The sequence below is a fragment of the Stegodyphus dumicola genome, chromosome 1, assembly GCF_044657685.1.
Source record: "Stegodyphus dumicola isolate Sdum_Otavi_A_Nest chromosome 1, ASM4465768v1".
Lineage (NCBI taxonomy): Eukaryota > Metazoa > Arthropoda > Arachnida > Araneae > Eresidae > Stegodyphus > Stegodyphus dumicola.
The window spans coordinates 137,706,929-137,725,568 of NC_140768.1; the positions used below are offsets into that span (position 1 = coordinate 137,706,929).

The window sequence follows — 18,640 nt, forward strand, 5'->3', positions numbered from 1 at the left end:
GTGTTTCTACTAATATATATGCATCACTTGTGATGGGACAGCTTCTGTCCTAAGGCTATTGCCAATGAGAATTAAGTGCCGCCCCGAACTATTTATCTAAAATGTAACGACACCATGACCAACGGGCAGACACGATAGTACCAGTACGATCCCTACCAAGCCTGGACCAACCTTAGCGAACTCAGGTTCCAGTCCTGTGAAGATTGTTTCTCTGCACGCATGGTTGAGACTGTCCAAGTACAGATTCTAGCCGGTACTTCCCAGCAAAAGTTAGACTACCCACAAAGCTTGGCTAATTCTCTGAATGTCATATAAGTAAATATTTCCAGACAGTTGAACATGTAAAATGTGCAACTTATGACAGAAAAGTCAAATGAATAGAAAAAGAAATTGCTTGAATAAAATTATAAAAAAAAAAAAATCTGAAACCTTTCTGATTTTATATTATGCCCAATGGGCTTTTTTAATGTTTAGTGTGTTACTTTTATTTGTTAAATATCATATTCTTCACACCATAAAATTCAATATCACAAAATAATTAAAAAAAGAGCATATCTTTACCCTTCTAGGCAAATTCCCCCTTTGGGCTAAAAATTCACCTCATTTCCTATCAACATAAATACCAAAAGCCTACTATAAAATTTATAATGCAATATATATATAGAGAGAGAGAGGGGGGGGAAGAGACCATACTTGCCCCTTTGGGCTGAAAATTCCTCTCATTTCCTATCAACATGAATACCAAAAGCCTACTATAAAATTTATAATGCTATATATATATATATATACATTTATAGAGAGAGAGGGAGAGACCATATTATAAACAGGAAATGTTGTGCAATTTCAAAGTACGATGGAACATCAAAGAATTTTCAATTAATTTTAGGCAGATTTTATATAAAAATTTTCAATTTGCTTTTATATTCAAATCCTTTATAGTAAGCTGAAGTTGTAATATATTAAAGAAGAGTAATAATATTTTTTTTAAATAAATAGAACATGTACTAACAACAGAACAAAATACAAGTAATCTGAAATTTAGAAACTTCATTCTTACAGTTTGTTACAAATTTATCAGTCTGATTAAAGAAATTATCGTAACTTCAAGTTGAAGTCTGTTACAAATACTGCTTACAAGATAGTGCATGTCAGTTAGAAGCTAAGTTTGAGGGAAAAAAAGTAGGTACGCCCTACAGCAGTGTTTCTCAACCTTTCAGTATTTGAGGCCCAATTTTCAGTCATAATTTTCATCGCCACATCACATATAATAAATTGTATACAATTATAATGTATTTTGAGTATTTTTGGTGCTAAACCTACACTACGACCTTAATTTTAAAACTTAAAAATTACCAAGAATATGGAAATTTATTCACATTTGGCAACACCTATCCTCAGCATTGACAAAACAAGAATCTGTTGCACTTTTATTGCTGTTCTATCCACCATGTCAGATATACTTGCGGTTTCGCGAGAAGTTGCAATTTGTCTAGAGCATTCTGGAGTATCTGCGTGAATGTCTGTATGTCTACATATCACTGCGTGGCTAAATGGCGCTGCATGTCACAAGGATTACCATTTTCGGAGCCAAGATGCCATCTCGAGCATGCGCAGATGTCAGATAATGTTTCTCTATACGGAGAAGGAGGAAATTTGATAGCGCCAGTTTTAATTCCTGCCAGTCTCATTTGAGTCTATCCTTCTATCGCGATCTATTCTACCATGAATGTTTATGTTATATGTTTTCGTGTTAATTGCAGTTCACCATATTAAATATTCATGGCGGCAGATTTATGCAGAATCATGGATAAATTTTTAAGCGGATGTAATATATAACAAATTGTATACAATTATAATGTATTTGACATCTGCGCATGCATTAGACGATTGGAATTGTGGAGCAGAAATGTAAAGAAAAAAAAAAAAAAAAACCTAACAATGTTTACAAATGTGGATGATTGTATTAAAACTTACAAGACTGAAGAACAACATGCAAAAGTGGTTTTTGCAACCATTGAAAACCATTTAGCCATGCTCACAAAGAATTTTAAAAATTATTTTCTTATTTTCTTGCTGACGACAAACTAATAGAAAGTTACGAGTAGGTTAGAGATCAATTTCAAAATATTCCTGAAGGGCTTTCAATTGCCAAGGATGAAACCTTCATAGACTTAACGACAAGTGGAGAAACCAAAAGACAATTTAGTAATAAATCACCCTTTGAATTTTTGGCAGGAGTGAATGATGAGTTCTTTGCATTAAAAACAAGGCCATTTCGCATTTTATTACCATTTTCAGCATCCTACCTTTGTGAAACTGGATTTTCTGCAGTGGCTTCATTGAAGACAAAATATAGATCTCAGCTAAATATGGAAAAAGAACTAAGAGTGTCTATTTCTAATATTCAACCTTCCTTCAAAAACTCTGCTCTGCATGACAGGCCCAAGGATGTCACTAAGAATTATTAAAATTGTTTTTAATTTAATAAGTTTTGATTTAGTATTTTTTTAAAATTTAATAAGTTAATTATTAAATATTATGACAAAATATATTTTGTTTTGTATGTGTGTGCTTTCCTTTCAGTCAGTTCATATTTTTTAAAAAATAATATTCTCTATTGGATATGCTCGCGCCTCTCCTTTAATGTGCTAACGGGGCATGCCCCACAGGTTGAGAATCGCTGGCCTACAGCTTGATGTCCTAGCCTCTTCAAAAGTGCAAATTTAGTTGTTTCAAAAATTCAAACTACATTCTTTTAAAAAAAAGTTTAACATCACTTTTTGTTCTAAACTAACATTATATAATAGTTTAGTTTTCTCAGGTTAGAGTAGATTTAAGGGTGCCTCTTGGATTATCGCTAAGTTCTTGTTTCATTTATCGCCAAGTTGTTGTTTCATTTGTGGTAACCTGAGTAGTTTAATAGTATAGAAACCCTATTATGATGGTGAATTTGAATGATGGGAAAAAATTAAGGGCTTATTTGTGTGTTAGATGTTGCTCAGGAAGTACACTGGTTATTAATTTAATGAGAGTTAGAGTAGATTTAAGAGTGTCTCTTGAATTATCCTTACCTAAGTTGTCTAATTTATCACCAAGTTTTTGTTTTATTTATGGTAACCTGAATAGTTGAACATTACGGAAACCCTATTATGACATGATTGGTTACGTGATGCAGTCAATTTGAATGATGAGAAAAGATTTGGAAAGTGTGTGTCAAATTTTGGATAAGAAGTACGTTGTTATTTTGTGGTTTACATGGTAAAATGGCTGAATGTTGTAAGATTAATTTGAAGTTCCTGTACGATTTGGAATGAAAGGGAAAAAAAGCATTAATTAACTGGTGTGTAAATGAAGGTTTACTTAGTAGCCCTTACTAAGCTTCCTGTTTGTAGGAAGGAAATGTGTACGGTCAAATGTCAGACGATACTCGCACTACAGAGGATATTTTTGTGAATTTATGTGGCGATGCCAGTATATGGATTCTAGTTCAGATAATTTTAGGAAGTTTTTAAATTCTGTTAAGGAATTTTGTTTGACTGAAGACATGTAAATTCGTAAATAAGGTAAGTAGATATTTTCTTAGTGTAGTGCAAAGATGAATTTCCCTTTTTATGTTATTTTATTGTTCGATTGAAAATGTAGTTTACTGAGATTATATATTTTTTGTTGGCTGCTCCTTTGATTTTTTTTAAGTGAATATAGATCAACGTGTACATGGACAAAGTCAAGGGAATGTGCAATGCTTAGTTTGTGCAATTCTTTGATGTTTTTTTAAGAGAAAATAGGTCGATGTGTATATGGATACCGAGTTCCCGCAATTCTTTGACTTGTTATTTTGGATTTGTATAGCGGCAAATTTTGGCCCAAATATCGCGGCTACACAAAGCCAAAGTAACAAGTCAAAGAATTGCACAAACTCAGTGTCCATGTACCGCCAGAAATCACCAATTATCGCTAAGGAGCACCCGTAAATATATTTTACCCTTTCTCAATATTAACTATGTAGCTAATATCTTAAGCTCTCTCTTATAGAAATCTTACATGTCTCTATTTCAATGATGCAAACTGATAAGGTGAATCATGTTTTCTTGGAAAAGTTTCTGATGTTCACAATTATATTAGAATAACCAATAAAATCAATGCAAAGGTATTACAATTAGGTTGTGAAATCACACACATCTCTTACTGGAGCATTTGCTGACAATATTCTACATATGCTTTATGATGCTTTACAAGTCTCTTATTTGCTTACATTTCCACACATTCAGGACGGAGGCATTTTTAAAATTATAAAATATTCCAGTTACTTGAGCTTCCCAGTTAGTTGAATGTCAGATACTCAGGCTTTTATTGTACACTACAGTAAAAAAAGGCCCAGGCCATTTAAGGAATGTTTTTTTTTTTTTTTTTTTTTTTTTTTTTTTTAAACTTCATGGACTTCTACAAAATTAGCTGGCTTTTGTTTATATAATTTTATTGCAAAAATTTTGTAAAACTGTAATGTATAGTTATCATTTTGCTTAAAGAACATGACTTTTGCTTATGTGTGCATCATTTTGTTTAAAGAATGCAGCACACAGAGCAGAACCTACTTATATTCTATCATGTAAGGGCAACAAAAATTACAGAAAGTAATATCTGTTTTATAACTTAGTATTTTTCAAGATGCTTTAACAATAAAAAATAACTAATTTATATAAAATATGTCACTTTTGCTTTCATTTAGACATCCCTATTCTTCTTTCACATAATTTAATCTTAAACACCATTTCAGTAAGTATTACACATTCCCTTCTTTTATATATATATGTCCCCAAATTATTTTGCGTGTGCTTGCATCTTTATATTAAGTGTTAATTCATTTATGAGCAACATGCTTCTACTTTCATACATGCAGCATGCTTCGCAACCTAACAATTAAATTATCACAACAGAAACACTCTAATTAAATGCCCATGCAGTCAAATTTTTAAATTTATACCATGTAATAAAATTATTATTCATAATATATTTCAATACCTCTTAACAAATGAACTGCATTGGTTACTGGGGTATGCATGTTAAACAAATTCAGATTAATCAAAAGAACTATTCTTCATATGATACTACTGATATTAGTCAATTAATACTCGCAATATTAGGAAAAATTATTGCTTGATAAAAAAAAAATTAAAATTAAAAATTAATCAAAAGCTAACAATGCCAATCAATGCTGTTGATCAATTGTTGACCTATACATCTTACTTATCTATAACTTACATTGTACTTTTCATCTAACCTTACAGTCAATTCATTAAATCACTTGTGTAGGGAATGCAGAAAATTTAGAAAAAATATTCACATAAATTAAACCACAGGACATTATAACTGAAGGACAAGGTGACCATTGAGATCATTGACCCATGGGTTTTCAGTCACCAGTTTATTGAATATGACCTATGGGTTTTTAATCACCAGTGTAGTGTTAGTATAGCTGCAATATTGATCAAAGTAGCGCATAATAAGTACTTGGTAGTATAAGATAAATGTAGCGTGATATTCTGAATGTTTTCAAAAGACTTCACTACAAATATTTCTAATCTTCTAATGTCAATATGTAAGAAAAGTAGATAATCAACAATACAAAATCCAGATACATCATGTAAGGAACCTTTATTATAAAAACTGTTTTAAATAAATATACTCACTTTATGTCTTTGAGCTGATTTATCAACAAGAATAAAAGCAGGCTTTTCGCTGTCTGGAACACATTTTATAATCCAATACATTAACTGACCTAAAAGAAAATGCAATATTTGAAATATTAGGAAGTCAAATGAACAAGAATGCAAAAATATTTTATATTTATATTTAAATTTTTTATAAAAAGCAAATAAACAACTTTTATGAAATTTTCAAAAAATCTTCAGCAATTTAGAATACAATAGTATCTTTAACATAACATGATTTCATGATTTTCTGTCATATATGAAAGCAAACCCTTTTCAAATGAATGATAATTTAAATGTTTAAAATTAGCAGTATTTTTCACTTTTTGAAAAGAGATGCTATGAATTTTGTACTACGAGTCACCATCTTTTAATATCAATAGCTAAATAATTTAGCTACTGATAATCAAGCCTACAATTATAAATACAAATATATAAAAATAATCTATGATTTAACAATCAATACACTTGTCTGATTTATCCATGCTAACAAATACCCTTGGAGTATTTTTAACATCTATTGAAATTACACTCTTTATTTAGCTACAATCTTTACAGTATTACAGTATTTTCAGAGATGATTCTTTCCATACAGATTATTTGTAAAATGAAAAATATATGCCAGATCATATTTTACGGGGGGGGGATTCATAAAATGGAAAGCAAAGCTAATATGGGAATTCCTCTCCTCATATGATAATTAACACATTTATTTTCTTGCATACTGGACATAAATATTTTGAACAAGCTATGTAAATATAGCCAAGATTAATGAAAAAAAATCTAAACTAAAATTCTATAAACTGCAAATACAGAATAACAAAAAAAAAAAAAAAAGCATAATTTAAACAAATAATAGACAACTACCACTGAATTAAAATTTTAATTTTTCTGAAAGAGCAGGCAACTGTTCCTACATCAGTTATTAAAAAAGGAAAACAAAAATCATTCTGTTGACAATTGCAGATACATATATAACATTAAAAAGAATTACAAATTGCTTATATTTTTAACACATCATGAAGCAAGTAAACGATCTACATTTTAAATACACGTAGCATTATGAAACATACCTTTTCCAGCTCCAAATTCAAGGAAGCATGTTCCATCAGCTAATAAATTAAAATTTTCCAAAACTGCTAATAAAGAGGCTTGCTGTTTCATATGTTTAAAAGAACACAAACCATCATCCACATTTTGCATTTCAGCCTGCAAAATGGGGTGCAATGTAAAACTGTCATGAATATGCAAATCAGTCTCTAGAAGAGGGGGGGGAAAAACAATATGTACTTAAATTACAAACTAAAAAAAAAAAAAAAAACTTTTCAGTTTCTTTTATTTAAAAAAATGTACACTGCATTATATACTCTCAGAACGAGAATGTAATAACTGCTAGAAAATACACTAATATAAAAACACTTGAAAAGATATGCTAAAGAAACAAATTTAATTAATACATCCATTTCAGGACAGCATTTTGTGAATCGTTCACTGCGCAGAACGGTATACCTCATAAGATTTTTATTCCATCTTAAACATGGTCCAAAATCATGAAACTCCATAAACAATTTTCAAAAATATTAAAAATTTAAAAAATATTAAAATTCACAAATGTTAAAAATTCTAGACTTTCCTAATTTATTAATTAAAAAAATACTCACATAAACTACATGCAAACAAAATTTCACACTTCTTCAGTTTAGCATGCTATATTTTGAATCTTTCATTAAAAGTAGAAAAGAAAGTGTCTCTGTCTCTCTTGCACATTTGCTTTTGGTTTCAAAAAGCTGGCTAAGTAGTTAGCTTTCTCTCTTTTTAAATATGGCCTTGAAATACTGCTTGGCTGTGAGCTAGATGTCTTCATAAAAACTTTTAAAGTTCATGTTAAAATTTTCCCTGTTGTTTCTTTGCTAGGGCTGTGTTCAGAAATGTTCCATCTTATTTAATCGAAAACCTCTTATGACACCGTACGTACAGCCCATAACATACATGACCTGAGCTTAACCAATGCAAAGGTTCACCCCCTCCCAATTGCAACAAGTCTTCTCAGCCTTTAGATCAAGGCATTACTGCAGTTAAATATAGAAAGCGACTTGTGAGAACTCAATTCACGTAGCTGAAAATGAAATGAAAATGCCAATATGAAGTTTGCTTGATGCAATAAAAGCTGAAAATCCATATCCTCACAACACATACAGAATTGTTTTAGCACAACCTGGAGACATAAAGAAGCTGATGAGTTACATAGTGATGACGATATCATTTGACATGACGAATGGAATAATTTACAAGATGTTGTGAACCTTTGTGTTAGTTTTGAGAAGTTTGAGGTCAAACTGAGTTTTTTACACTTTTGGCTTTCACACATTATTTACCACTGCACACCACTTACTCACCCCTTGCCAATTTCTACAGTAATGTAGGAATATAAAAATAAAATAATAAGTATATATATGGTACAATAATTTAATAAGCAGGATGACATATTAAGATAACAGTAAATATGTAATGGAATGGCACATAGAATACTTATTAATTACATGTAAATCGGATTAAAAAGCATTTCATTAAACAAAATAAGCATTATATAATAATTGAAAAAAATTATATTGAAAAAATAAGCATAAACATATCCAAACATTCATTTTGCGTAAACATTTTCTGGTGACCAAAGTTTAGAAATTGCTTCTAATAATGCACTGAACACATTATCACAACCAAAGTGATGGCAAAACATGAATTCAGCTAGGTACGATTCAAAGTGATTGCATCTCTATGCTTTTTATTCTGCCATTTGGCAGACTCCCATATTCGCTCCACAGTTTTGGTATGAACTCCAGTAGTTGGATTAACAAGCTTATATCAGTAATTAATCATAAAATGGCTGAAACTCGATTCCTCCAGTTCCTTGGTTCAATAGCTTTTCCAGCAGTTTCTGCATATTGCCAAACCCTTCCCGGCATGTTTGTGGATTTCTCCCATCAGGATTCTCATACTTCTATTGTGTACTCAAACTAAGAAGCACTCATTGTTTTCAAGACAAATGTCAACTAAAATTCCACTGTTGCAGAAAAACTCTAATAGCATGGCTCTTCCATTTTATGAGGGATTAGTCAATTTTGATGAGTTTATCAGGTCCTATTTTTCTAATTGAATGTTTTGTCATGAAATCAGAGCACACTTCCTTCATGTAACCCAGTCAACAACTGTCATATGTTCCATGCTTAATTATTTGAAATTAAGCATGGAATTTGACAGAGAAAAATTATATCTTTGATCCACTAAACTAAAGGCTCACGTAAGACTCTTTTTCTTTTTATAAGTTCTGACATTGCATCTCTATGAAATGGAGATGCAATGTCAGAAATGCACTTTATGACCATTTATTGGTACAAATGCACTTTATGACCATTTATTGATACAAATGCACCTCATGACCATTTTCACAAATTCTTTTGCAGGGCAAAATTCATTTCTCATTTCTCTCGGAAAAAAACTATTGCACCTTTTTCTTTCAATGGCAAACTGAAAAAAGTAAACATTTTTATGAAGAAAAATTAAGATGAAGTGTAAACCAATGTGCATATGAATGGTTGAATAAGGTGGGAAAAAAAAAAAAAAAAAAAAAAAAAAACGATCCCCCAATTCTCACCAAGACTGTCAAATCACATCACAATCATCATTAATTCATGCCAAGGCTATAGGACCAATATAAAAGAAAACTTACCTATCTAGCTATTACAAAAAAATTTGTTTTTGCTATATTATTATATTATATATTTCACTTATCTAGTATAAAATTTAAAATAATCTTTCATTATTTTATATTACCATAAATAAAAGATTTATGCAATTGTTGTTTATTTGATTACAAAAAGCATAAAGAAAATTATTCTTTAATGGATCTTGAGTTTGCATCATTACTTACCTCTCTGAAATACATAATAGCATAATTGATGAAATAACTGTAGGAATAGTTTATATTTTTATATCAAGCAGTTTAAATATTTTTATTGAATTATTCAGAACTTTTACACATAAATTTAATAAACTTTTTAAACATCAAATATTTAGATGAAGGCCTTTTATTTTATTTGGCTGCAGTAACAGAAAACTCATTACAGACATATGAAAAGATTGGTGTTTAAGTGTTCTCTAGAAGCAGAAGCTAAGTGCAGACCAAAGTGTAACATTGGTTGTAATCTTAACAGAGATTACTTTATTTGCAGCAAAGTGACCATAGCAGTAGTCTGGCTTCATAAAAGTGGTGACACTTGCCCTGAGAATGTAGTTTCACAGTCTCTTTTTGTGATTATCATTATAACTTCAGAAAATAAATGGAAACTTAAATGGTAAGATGTTTAATTTTCTAGATCTAGAAGCCATTATAATAACATTTACACTGAACTAGTAATAAATAAAATGCAAAATATTTAAAGAAAGTGCCTGTTTCCAAACTAGAAATTGCTATGGATCCAATTTCTGCAAAATCTTCAGGGTGATGTCCTTAAGATACCATTAATGACCTCTCCCCTCCTTCAACTGACAGTATCTGAAGGAGATTAGAGGACCTTTTAAATTTTTAGAATAGCAAAGACACCTAAAATAAGATAAAAAAAAAAAAAAAAAAGGTTTGAGCTAAGGTCATGTATGATAAATTGAAGACCCCTCTTGTTAGCCTGTTGAGTTATTGAGACTTTTATCTATTGTTGCAAGTTACAGAATCACAGTAACATAAACAGCTTGGCTAACTTAAACCAACTTCTATGGATTAAATATGGCTGGTTATATAGTGATAACCAGCACTTCTGGAAACTTCGGAAACACTCTTAAGACTTTGAAAACACAAGATGGCCATAAAAATCTTTCCTGATATATGAATCCATAGTGGCCTATCTGCTCAACCAACAGAAATGAAATTTCAGATATTGTTATTTGAAAGTATGCGCTCGAGATTTTGATGATTTAAAACAAAACAGAGCTCTCAGAGTTACAGTAAAAAAAAATTGAAATTTTTGAATGGCAATAACCATTTTTCTCCAGTGCAAATTGATCAGTGCACTGGAAACCATAAACGGCATTGGAACGATACAGGTATGACAAAAATTGCAGTTGTAAAACTTTTGCAAAGAAGAGCATTGTAAAGGACCAATCATAACAGAACAGAGGAAAGGGAAAAAACTCTTGCAATTACAAGTTTTCAGCTTGCTCATCTTTGTAGATGATAACACATACCATATGTAAAATTGCTGACAAAAATTATGAACGTTTATTACAAGAGCAATCTGTATAACTTCATGTTTTATGGCATTTTTCAATTCTGACAAATCTTGTAGATTTATGGTGTACACATTAGATTTTATATAACTCCAAGAGCCAGAAAACAGTCGAAGTGAGTTTGGGGGATTGTGATGGACACAAAACTGCAAAGTTTTGGGAGATGACTCTATCTTGTAACGTTGTACACGCTGAAAACTTGCAATTCCAATAAAAGTCCTTTTGCCTCTAATGTCTTGTTTTGCCAAATGCTCTTTTACAATGCTCTTCTTTGAAAATGTTTTGCACCAGCAATTTTCATCATATGGGCATTGGGTGTTAGCATTCAAAAATTTCAAATTTTTTTTTTCCTGTAACCATAACTGTGAGAGCTTTCTATCGTTTTTAATCACCACAATTTCAAGGACATCTTCAAATAACAAAATCTGATATTTCATTTTGATTAGTTGAGCGGATAGGCCACTAGAGGTTCATTTATCAGGGAAAGGTTTTTTTTTTATTACCATCCTCTATATTTTCAAAAATTTTAAAAAAACTGCAAAGTCAGCAAGAAATTGCCAAATGTTGTCTACTTTGCAACAACTGTTGATCTCCAAGGCCTTCAAAAGAGTTTCTGTCCATTCTCAGCTTCTGTTTGAGCTTGAAGGGGTATGTTGTTATTCATATCCTATTTTAATGAAGATACATTAAGTATAAAAATATAATTTATTCCACACACAGAAACGTAATTTGTACTGGGAGCACCAAAGCAGCCTTTTCCTCCAGCAGAACCACAAGAAAGGCTCTGATGGGAGAGAGAGGTTTGTGACATAAAAATATACACATGATGCACACACCTTCATGATTGGCTGATGCGGTGCATCTCTTGCCTGCATGAATGAAATACTACATACTATACAAAGTCTTTAATCCGGACGTCCATAATCCGTACCTCAAAGCTACAAACTTTCAGAACATATGCGTTTACGCATGTGCATAATACGTTTACGCATGCGTGTTTAATGTATAACAGACGGTATAAGCAAGGCTAAAATGATCTAATTATCTACTTCAGTTAATGTTGCAGATTGTGTTCCTTAATCTTCTAATTGGATCCGGCTTATTATTTTTTGCAGACTGTTAGAGCAATTTTATAAAACATAAGCTTGAACTTTCGATTATGTCAAAAAGAGTTTCCGATTCTGCCAAAGGATCTACAAAGCGAAAGCATGTTTTGATGTACCGCTTCCGATAGTGAAAATTCCTAAAGTTTAGAAAATAGCAGGATTAAATGTTCTAAATACTCATATTCATTATTAAAAGCCACAAGTAACAAATGCGTACACAAATGGCAAGACCCTAGTGACCTCGTCAATAAACAGTTGAAAAGCTGAGGAAGCATTACACAAACCAAACTGTCTTCTCAAACTTTCAAGCAGACCGAAGGGGAATACATTACCTGTTTTATATACATCATCTGGACATTTGGGAATTTGGCGATATGCTTTGACGAGATCAATGTGACTAAACATTTGTTTACCATGCAGTTCTGAGGTAAAATCAGCTATGCACAGAATAGGATACTTTTTTTGACACTCTGTGCATTAAGAGAGCAATAGTTACTAACAGCTCTCCATTCAACAGACTCTTTCTTGGGCACCATGTGCAAAGGCTTTTTGAAGGTCTCATATGACCTAGTTGAATCATATGCTGAAATTCAGTTTTAGAGATTCTGAGGTGGTCAAGAGCTAGCTATCTACGTTTAACAGCAACTGGAAGACCTTTAGTATTTATACAATAAAAGGTATAAGGCTGTACTGTGAGGAAATCAAAGTGTGTACATTTGGCATTTTGAATTTGAATGAAAATGTGTACATTTGGCATTTTCCAGAGATGGGTCATTGTTGGAAATGATAGCTGAAATTTTCACTTGTTTATAGCCAAAATTTGATCAATTACTTTCATAGGTTTATCCAAAGTAATTGGAGAGAGGGATGCTAAGCTAGTCTGGAGAAGAACAGGCATTGCATGATTAAATAATTCAAATAAGAGAGAGTCATCAATACTGTGATTCTGTGCTAAACACTTCATAATGCAGAGGAGTTTGTTGGCCTTCCAATCACTGAGGCTTTCACCCAATAGTTTTGTTTCAGAACATTTTCCAATAACTTTTATTTCAGATCCTGATATGGGTTGACTTGATCAGGTTGAATGATGATATCAGGAAGAACAATGGTAATATTAGGTGGTAAGTGAGCCATGACATAGTTGAATTTAGTCTTTTGTTCTGATACTGGTTTAAGAATTGTTAACTGGAACATCGATTCCAACGACACGGATCAACTTGAATAAAAAGTGGAATCACTACAGCGGAAGTTTCAGAATCAGCCACTGCCCAGGTAGAAGTTGCTAGGGGAAGAATAAAAACTGAAAGTGTCCATTACTATAAAACAGTTTTAAGTCTGGTCACCATTGAAGAGGTGCATTATTGATCTGACTCTTGTTGACAAAAGAACTGGAACAATGAGAAATTTAAATTTGTGTTTATTTACTGAGATTTTAATGTACATATATTATTAAAAGCCACTGAAACAATTACCTTAAATGAGACTCACCATTATATAAAGTCTTGACTTTTTCAACTAAACACAAGAGCTCTTCATCAGGCACATCAATTAAATACAGCTGAAATTAAATATATTTTAAGTATCACTTAATCCTTAAACTGCTTACTTGATTTTTATTACATCAAGAAATAATTAATTTCAATAGAATATATATTTAATAAAATTAGTTTTCTATACCAAACTAATAAATATTGTGTCACTGCAATAGATTTCAGAATAATTATAAAAACAGTGTTTACATTTGTTTGTTAAAACATTGTTTACATTTGTTTTGTTTTTCATTTTAGAAAATTTTAGTATATCATTTAAAAAAATTCTGAATAAAATAAGCATCATAACAATAAAATAATCATATCACAAATCAATATGCAAAATAATTTCAAAAGTGATTAAATTACATATTTATATTAATCAACTGTTAATGATTTGATAATTACTATTGTACCTTGGTATATGTCCTTAATCCAGTTCAGATCCTTGGACTTATACCAAACAAACGTTTCTAATAAGACAAAGGAAAAGTAATTAATTCATTCTTAAAAAGATCTTGCTGTTGTTACTATAACACTGTTTAATAATAAGGTACAAATGCAAGATAAAATATATAATGTACATGAATGAAACATATGGGTAACTAAAAAGCATATACTATATATATGCTTTTTAGTTATCTATATTAAAAGCAGTTTCCCAACATGCTCTAATGTCTCTGATGTTTGTTTGATAACCGATTTTGCCCCCTCTGCAATGTTAGCTTATTTAATAGCGTCTTTGTTACTCACAGTCATAGATACAGTTGTTTCTTGCATACAGTATGCAATAGCCAAATCATGGATATGCATGTCATTTTCACATTTTTCAACAATCTCTTTTTTAAGATCTATGGGGATGTGATCCTAACTATTTTTTATTTATTTATTTATTTATTTATTTTGCTGTTGTTGGACTCTTGGGCAATCGTGCAGCCATAACTCATCGAACTTGAGTTCTATCTCAAACAAAAAATTTCTCATTCAAACACAGGATATACATCAAGCTCGATGTACACCGAGGTACTACAGAATAATGAACGAAATAACTTGAACATGAGAATCTGTTTCTAATTTGAATGATCTAGAAAAATTATTTTTAACAGGCGAAAATATTAATTTCATAACAATAGTAAGCAGGCAACTTTAGCTGCTTCATCTCTCTCATTCTATAAATTTTTGATTTCCTCTTTCAGATATCCAGAACTGCATAACTCTGAACTATTCAGCATAACATTTTTAAATCTCTACAGTATTCTTAATTGATTGCTTTAAAAAATTTACACAAATATTTTAACATCTCAGTGGTATCATAGAAATTCTAACAAACTCTTCTAATTAATAAATGTAACAAATTACTGGAATTATTTTTAAATATTCTAAAACTGAACAGGAGATGTGTTAAAAAAGAAACCAAATTTTTGACATAGCATACCAACTGGCACAGTGGATACCGAACACACATAGCACAGATTTAAACAATAAACTGCCATTTGCTGTATTTCACTCTGACCATTAAGTTGGTAAGACAGCCACTGAAGTGAGCACATGCACAAGCTGTTCATTGGATTAGTGCCAAAGTGGCAATGAAAGAGCTTGAAGAAAAATGTATGTGTGTGAAACTTTGCTACAAACTTGGCAAAACTTTCACATAGATATTTCAGTTAATTAACCAAGCATATGGGTAGGAATGTATGAATTGCACACAGTGCTATAAGTGGTTTAAATGTTTTGAACATGGAAGAATCTCGGCTGGTGGTCATCCCAAGCCTGAATCAATGTCGAGAGAGTTCATGCTGTGATTCATGGAAATCATCATTTAACTGTTCAAGAAATTGCTGGTGAAATGGACATCATTGTAGAATCATGTCGTGCCATTAAATTTTGAGAGAAAAACTTGAAACGCACCACACCAGTGTAAAACTCATGCTGTGTTTGCTGACTGATGATCAGAAACAGACCTGTTTTGAAATCAGCCAGAAACTGCTTGCCACTGCAAACGACAATGAAAACGTTTTAAAGGACATAATGTGATGGGACATGGGTTTAAGGCTATGATATTGAAACGAAGGTGTAGTTATCACAGTGAGTGAGAAAAGGGTCTCCATGCCCAAAAAAAGCATGCCGAGTCAGTCAGAAATAAAGGTGATGTTCGTTGTATTTTTTCACTAGAAAGGCACTGTCCACGAAGATTTTGAACCACATCTAGTCAGATAGTAAGCAAAGAAGTGTACTAGGGAATTTTAGTCTATCTGAAGGATGCTGTGCACAGAAAGAGGCCTGAATTGTGGAAAAATCAGACTTGGATGTTACATCATGACAATGCAGCAGCTTTGTCCCCAGCTATCTAGAAAAACACTCCATTTGCACTCCATCCACCACATTTTCCAGACCTAGGCCCAGCAGATTTTCTTCTGTTTCCCAAACTGAAAACTACATTGAATGGACTTCTGTAGTTTGCAAACTACAGAAGAGATTCAGGGCAATGCCATAAGAAATGCCTGCCATCCTAGAAGGCTTTCCAAAAATGGAAGAAATGATGGGAATAATGTATTGCCAGTAGATGGGACTACTCTGATGGGAAAATGCTTAAAATGCAGTAGAATAAGCAATACATATATTACAGTAAAAGTTTGGTTTCTTTCTGAACTCATCTTGTACTTTATATTCTCAGATTTCTAAACTAATTAAGTATCAAAGCAAATGGTATAACACAATGTTGAAAACTTAATAACATATTCTTAATTCAGTATACAGGTGAAGTGAAAAAAAAGTGATTACCTTATTATTTTCAGATATGTTGAAATCAGGTGCATTGATATTTTGTACAAAATAAGCCTATGAAAAGAGATACAATAAAATTCTTAAAAATTAATAATTAATGATAAATATTAATCAGAAAGTATATAGCATTTCACAAAATTGTAATTTAACTGAAAATTTTGATTTAAGTGGAAAATGATCAATCAGAAATATATATATATATATGAACCATGAAATACTTCAAGATTAAAATATGCAAAGTTTTAAATTTAAAATGTTGAACACAGTACAGAAGATATGCTAAAGGAAATGCAAGATGATAAAATGTTAAATCTGCAGCATAGAATTTTCTGTCTTACAGATTAACCATCAAACCCCATTATTAATTAACCCTCAAACAGAATCAAACCCCGCTATAATAAACCTCCAAAAGTATGAAAATCAGATAAAACTATTTGGATATCTTCAATTTAATTTTTTTTTTTTTATTTTTCATATTTTTGACTGAAATATCATCTAACTCTAGAAGAACTAGGATATAATAAACATATCTTTAAGGCCCCATATGGCTTATATGACATTGATGAAAAAATGTGAATGGGTTCTGGTTCCATTTAAAGACTTCCAGCTTCCACATACAGCTCTATTCAAAGCTGATGCTATGATGGAAATTTTGAAATTTCACCATTCAGGTAAGAGGAAATAAATAATCTTATGTCCTTGAAGTTTTTCAGTTGATTCTTCTTTTAGGGAATGAAAATTTTTAATCCTTACGAGTTGTTTTATTACAAACTTCCTCAAAGTTCTATCTTTCAAATAGGGGTTCCACATTCTTTAATTCTTTTGCAAGACATAAGATATTCTTTATAGAGACTATTATATTTGTGTATTGCAATCAAATATATCTTAGGAGAACTGAATATTTTTTTAATGGACACTAGACAAGGCATGTGTGTATAGAAATTATCTTCTTTTTTCCTATTTCCCAGAAGAGAAAAACTCTCACATATTCCTTGACCAAATGCTTTGCATTCTGCTTCTATGTTAACAATTCATCCAAACTATAAATGCAAAGCTTCTGCAATGAAGATAAGGTGAACATTATTGGAAAAATATAAAAGGAATACAGTCAAACTGATATCTGCCAGAAATACAATTTATCCAAGTCTATAGCTGATATCATATAAAATACTTTATAATTTCTGCTCATGGAAAAGATCTGAATATGAGGAAAAAGTTGAGAAAGGTAGAGCACAGAGATGTTGAAGAAGCATTTCTGAAATAGTTCACTATTCAAAGAAGATCTAGCAAAATGCTTCAGATAAAAACAAATGAATTTTTTGGACATTTTGCATAGTCTGAAGAAGAATAAACAAAAAATTTAATAACTACATGTAATCATAATTGTAATTAAATCTTAATATTTTAATAACTTTATTATTCACATCTTTTAGTACAAGTGACAATGTTAATCAGTTTTTTTATTTAACATTTTATTTTTACATATTTTTGTGAGACAGTCCATTATTCTTATCAGACCGGATATAGCAAGCAACTTCAGGTCTCTTGAAGCTCATTATAATGGATTTGTTGTGACTTTTTTTTGCTAAATGTCAGGCTCAGGAAAAAATAATAATAAAAATAAAATTTAAAAAAAAAAAAAGTAAATCCTCATTCATCAAATACATAAAGATGACATTTAAATGCATTTCTTCAAGATACTCTTAAGAAAAACAGATTAGGGCTTGTTTCTATGACAGCAAACAGCTGTGTTTTATGGTAGGCACACAATGCTAAAGTCACTGCATAAGGTGGAAATTAGAAGGAATGCCTTTGATCCAAGTGTTCCAGCAGAAATTTTAATTTCCTTTCATCCCTTTCAGCAACTGGTCATAAGTTGAATGTCGTACTGGTAGAAATTTTTTAATGTTTTACAGATCTGTTTAGCATGAAAGAAAAGTAAATTTTAATCTATTTTGATTAACTATCCAGCTTCTGGAATGATTGATTTAAGTGCAGCAGCATCTCTCCTCCCAGTCAATATCATTTGATAATCAAATACGATTTTTTAATTTCATATACTGAAGGCCTGTGAAAAAAGTTATAAAAAATTTTTATGCACAATAAATAAATAAATAAATATACAAAACTCACATAATTTTAAATGCAGGCTTTCAATATTCAAGTAGATATAGCAAATAAGATGACTGCTTTTATAATTTAAGAAAAGAAATTTCTTTCTTCATTTATGTAGCTT

The 18,640-nt window shown here is 31.2% G+C and overlaps 1 protein-coding gene across 5 annotated transcripts in view; it reads right to left on the reverse strand.

Moving 5' to 3' along the window:
* Positions 1-18,640, reverse strand: part of LOC118196360 (tRNA:m(4)X modification enzyme TRM13 homolog) — a 51,595-nt gene that overhangs the window by 16,525 nt on the left and 16,430 nt on the right. For all 5 annotated transcript variants that reach the window (XM_035367801.2, XM_035367798.2, XM_035367797.2 and 2 more), the window contains exons 4-7: positions 16,402-16,458; positions 13,580-13,649; positions 6,782-6,967; positions 5,688-5,776 (exon numbers count right to left, since the gene is read on the reverse strand). In XM_035367801.2, coding sequence (XP_035223692.2) covers positions 5,688-5,776; positions 6,782-6,967; positions 13,580-13,649; positions 16,402-16,458 — 402 coding nt within the window. The remainder of the gene's footprint in view (positions 1-5,687; positions 5,777-6,781; positions 6,968-13,579; positions 13,650-16,401; positions 16,459-18,640) is intronic.